This window comes from Morone saxatilis, unplaced genomic scaffold (assembly GCF_004916995.1).
Source record: "Morone saxatilis isolate NCDOM2014 unplaced genomic scaffold, NCSU_SB_2.0 Contig7, whole genome shotgun sequence".
In the NCBI taxonomy this organism is placed as follows: Eukaryota; Metazoa; Chordata; class Actinopteri; family Moronidae; genus Morone; species Morone saxatilis.
The window spans coordinates 1,278,799-1,283,961 of record NW_023340246.1 but is presented as its reverse complement, the minus strand read 5'-3'; the positions used below and the strand labels follow the sequence as shown (position 1 = coordinate 1,283,961).

The window sequence follows — 5,163 nt, the reverse complement described above, 5'->3', positions numbered from 1 at the left end:
AGATAGAAGTTGACCCAAAAAGCTAATTTCAGACACTAAATGCAACTGTAAATGTTGGACAGGCCTTTGCTGAAAGCAAGCAGGGTCATTGACTCTCCCAGGGATTAACAGAATTTATAAAAAAAAACCTGCACTCTCAGTTAATCAAGGCCTCACAGAATCCCAGAAAGCCTGAGCATATTTGTACTCCTTGCCACCCACGCCCCAGGTGTATCACAATAACAAGAACTGGGCAAGCTGTCAACAGAGCAGTTAAGGAGCTTAAACTGCTGGAGGTCTGACGTCTGCTTCATGTGTTGTTTGTAGTTTAGTAGACTTTAGTGAATACAATTTTGAGATGCTTTCTTTGAGTAGTTATACTTCTAGTCCACACTACAATATTGTACTTTATGTCCACTACATTGAGTAAATTACTTTTACTTCAGATTTTACATATGGTCGGCTGATAGAATATGATACATTTTTATTGATGAAGATACCCAAGCCATACGCCATCATAGTATAATGTATTGTAGTCATTATATATTGGAATACTTAAAGCCCAATTATCCACAGAGGTCTCCTCTCCAAAACAAACTGGAACTCGCTAATTAAAACCGTTAAAAACACACAATAAAGCAGTTCCACCTTAAACATCAAAGATTTGTATTAGTTTATCTGTTTATTTCAATATAACCAAACACACAATTCCGCTGTAGTCAATGACATACTGTATCTTACATTCTTAAACAAATGCATGGGTGTAAAACAGTGATCACATCCAGATCTGAAATGCTATCTGCTAACAAGATTTAAGATAACTTTTTAACCCTTGCTCTAATCTCTATTTAATAGTGGTTCAGCCACCTGACAACAGGAATGGCAAGAAACTGTCAGCGACAATAGCTGCATTGTTGCTTGAGAAAACAAAATGAGAAATAAGAGCTGGAAAGAACAGAATGCTGGCTTCCTAGCATTGCTGTTACAAGGAAGTATTCAACCATTTCTGGTAAGGCTGAAAAAATAGTCTGGAAGAGGGATGCTGGCGTAATCAGAGAGAAAATTATCTTTTCTGATCATCAGTGAGAAGGACAAGTCATCGACTGTGCGTGGCCAGTGTGTCTGTGTGTCGGCAGGCCAATGGGCTTTAATATCTCTGAGTTGGATCAGTGGTGATTGCATTACACTTATGTAACAGTCTCAGATGGCTGTGCTGCGCTATTCTCGGATGTTTCCCTTCCAGATTTTTCTCTCGGGCTTGCACAACAAGAGAGTTGCAAAACTCTGAAGCTGAGGACAGACTGGTCAGGGATACCAGGAGCTATTACTGGTGTGTGGAGGAATATGAGGTTTAAGAATAGGTCATAATGAATAAAATAAGACTCCATTTTGCATTTTCCACAAACCCTTCTGTACATACAGTGCTGTTTCTGGACATTTTGTATTAGGCCAGGCTTCTCTTCCTTGATCTTTTCATTATAATCTTTTATAGTTAAAACGATATTTTGTTACTGTACTTAAGTAAATTTTTTTTAGGTATCTCTTCAAGGCACTTGAATTTACTTGAGTATTTAGTTTTCTTACAACCTTTTACTTTTAATAATAATAAATACATTTTATTTAAAGGCACCTGTCTGAGCACTCGAGCAACACGAGTAAGCAGGAAAATAATATGAAACATAACAAACCTGGTTATCGTATGTCTATATTATTCTCATATTATGCATATTTATGATGGTCTGTACAGCAATGTCTGACTGCTCCACATCTCTCTCATTTCCCTATTGAACTGGTATTACCCAACTTAGCAGCACTAAACATGGGCAGATCTAGAGAAATATTCATGTGTGTCCAGAAGGTGGCATGCAGACTTTAATGGGTGGCAGAAATATATGCAGATTTAATCACAATCACGTATATCAATATTTGCTTGGAAAATCCATAACATAAAAATATTTTAACTCAAAAAGCTGTGGGACTGAAACACTTAAATGCACTTACAGACATTTAAAACAACACGCAACACCTTCCTGTATCAAAAAACAACAACTATGACCTGTGTAAAAATGAAACAGGAAAGAGTGTTAAATAATAAAATCAATTAGCTGCTTCAGTTTCAGGGTCCTTGTGTTGTGAATGCTAAATTAATGTCACACTTGAATACAGAGCAATCAATAATGTTAGAAGGAACACCTGTGCTTCTGAGTCAAGTCAAAATGTCTGCTGGGAAAAAGGCCTGTGTGTTGTTTTGAAGCCTTATGTATTTTATACATGCTCAAAGTGAACAGATTAGATGAAAAACCTCAGGTGAAGGAGCACTCACTGTCACCACAGAAAAATAAAAAAAATACCATATGTGATCACAGGAAATCATGGCACCACATGTTGCACCACATGTTGCAACACAATCACATAGGTTTCACATGGGAATGTACATAGGCTTGACACATTACACCACAAAAATATTCCAAAACTACATGTTGAAAAGTTACATATATGTACACACGGTCTCATGTGTTTTTACTGTAAGAGATGTCACAACAGCACTTTTTATTGCATTAAGTCCCCTAATAAACCACAAAATATGTAGTTTTAACTGCCCCCTGGGGCAACAAATGCATTAACAATCTTGTTAGACCCCATTCAGACCAGCTCTAGATTTACATTTAAAAACCAGCCCTCTCATTATTTTGAATGAGACCAGAAGGCACCACTGTCATGACCCCACCCCAACTGGTCGAGGCAGACGACCACCCACCTAGAGCAAAAAATGTAACCGTATTAAACTCAAACACATTGAAGTCTACAAACTACTAGTCAACTTAAAATGTACACAAACACTTATACACAAATACAAATAAAACTCTATTACAAACATTATTACAATTCAAGTTTTTTTAATTATAAAACAAACTTGAAACATCTGTCGTATCAATGTATTTGATCTATGTAACAACGTCACAATGTACATTAACTTATGTGACACTGAAACTTATTTCAAACATCAAACTGGTAAGGCACTTAGGGCTTTAGAAAAATGTAATAAGCCTTTTCATTTCCCAACATTTTATAGACCAAACAACCATAAAAACTATTAGTTGTAGCCCAAATCTCTAGCAATGCCATTAAGATGAGAAAATAAAACAAAATGTCACAGCCTGATTTATTTTAAAAGCAGGAGTTAAGAACACTGATTCCTGAACAGTTCTCTAAAAACTTAACAGCAAAGTCTAAACTTTAATCTCACTACCTCCACTGTATTTAGTTTTTTCTGAAAAAGTGACAATGCATCATTGTATTATATTAGCAGCACAATTACTAAAAGTAATACATAAAAAAGATAAGAGATATTCAACTTTAAAGGAATGAAAATTAAAGATCCCCAATTAGGATTGTTTAAAGGATATTTTTCAATCACATGTTTTTGTGTCAAAGTGACTAATAGTGACAACAGATTTTGAAGCACTAAGTCAGAGCGCTGCAGCCATGAAATGGGCTACAATGTATTCCTTGTGTCCATATGTCCATTAAAAGTGCTTGTTTTGCCTGTCAGGCTCAGATTTTCATTTTAAGTGTCTGACAACACGATTCTACAGAGAAATGAAATGTTATCTCTGGGTGAGGGTGAACCAGCTGCTGCAAGGCTGCAGAACTCTGGAAACTGGTGATCCTGTGGGTGCTGTGACCCTCTGGAGATTTCATAGAACAGATTAAGTGAAATAAGAAAAAAAAAAAAAATTTGTAGGGTCATTTTCATAATGTTGTGAGAGACTTATAAAAAATCTGAGCCAGAAAACATGAACTTTTAGTGGAAGTAGGTTGACAGCACACAATTGCATACAAAGTTTCCATTGTAGCCAAATTTGCAGCTGCAGGCTGCAGCACTCTCAATCAATAATGGACCAATTTCAAAACTTGTTGCCCCCAATAATGACTTTGACACAAAACCATGAAAAACAAGGAAAATAAGTCACCCTTTAAGATAAACAATCACAAAGAATGCAAAATGACAGGTGAGGTAGACAAGGCACTGTAACAAAATACAAAGAAACACTGAGCAAAAGGCTATGATTCGAATATGTCTATAAGCTTGTAGTTAACATACTCTTCATATACTTAGTATATGAACAGACAGTCTTGAAGTAAGTTTCTAACACTGTAACCATCTGAAGCCACCTTTGAGTTAAAACTATGTTACAGATTTGAGTGAAGCACATGCAGGGATGGACTGTTTATACATGTGTGCATTCAAACTTCTTTCAACAAATCATTTTTTAAGATTCAGTAGGCATGGTTTTAGTGGTTTGCTGTCATCAAGACACATCAGTATTTTATGAACAAAGGTAAACGTGTGAATGAGTTTCTTTGGATAGTCTAAATGCAAAGCATAGATCAAGCCAAACAGCAGTGCATCAGTCAACCTAGGGAGATCACTCACAACAATTTCATCTTCGATGACAACAGAAATGCTCTTGGGGCTGAAATGGGTTGTGTTGTCAGTGACCACAGTAAGACCCACAGGAGTGTCAGCAATGTCTGGCTCATCTTCTTGCTGCAAAAATACAAACAATCCAATTAAGAGGATAATTCCAGTGGAAAGGTTTAAAGTCATGCATCATTAACAATGTCAACATAATGCTTCTAACTCAGACAGCTGAACACTCATATTGGATTCAAATACACTTACATGAACAGATTTGCATGAAACAAGAACTGTGGAACTGTGGAGAACTCAGTCATCCTCTTTTAGGTACACCGGGAGGGCACAAAGGGCCAGACTGCGTCTCATGTTTACGTAATTTTGTTCCTAGATTGACAACCAAAACAAAATAATTATTCATTATAATAATATAATAATAATAATAATAATAATTAATTATAATAGTTAACTGTTCATCTCCAAACTTTTTACAGTTACCTCCAGCCCAGTACCAGCATTTGCCTCACACCACCGTCACCTAACTACTCTCCTCATAAGCTGGCTCCACCAAGCCCCCACAGGCTCCCTGTTTTCTACAGTAAATAAACTCCTCAAGCCAGTGGACAATACCTCCCAAGTCTTTCACCACTGCAAAATGCAACTCCTTTCTTTCATTCCTTTCAATCAAAAATCGACACATTTAAGATACAACCTTGTTCTCCTCCTGCCCCACAGCCTTGCAATCCCACTCCTTCGATCTGCTC

At 36.8% G+C, this 5,163-nt stretch overlaps 1 protein-coding gene across 1 annotated transcript in view; it reads left to right on the top strand.

Moving 5' to 3' along the window:
* Positions 1-4,357: 4,357 nt before the first annotated feature.
* Positions 4,358-5,163, top strand: part of LOC118340915 (G-protein coupled receptor family C group 6 member A-like) — a gene marked incomplete at its 3' end in the record, with an annotated part of 3,893 nt that continues 3,087 nt past the window's right edge. Inside the window, 1 exon segment of the mRNA XM_035679078.1 lies at positions 4,358-4,504. Coding sequence (XP_035534971.1) covers positions 4,358-4,504 — 147 coding nt within the window.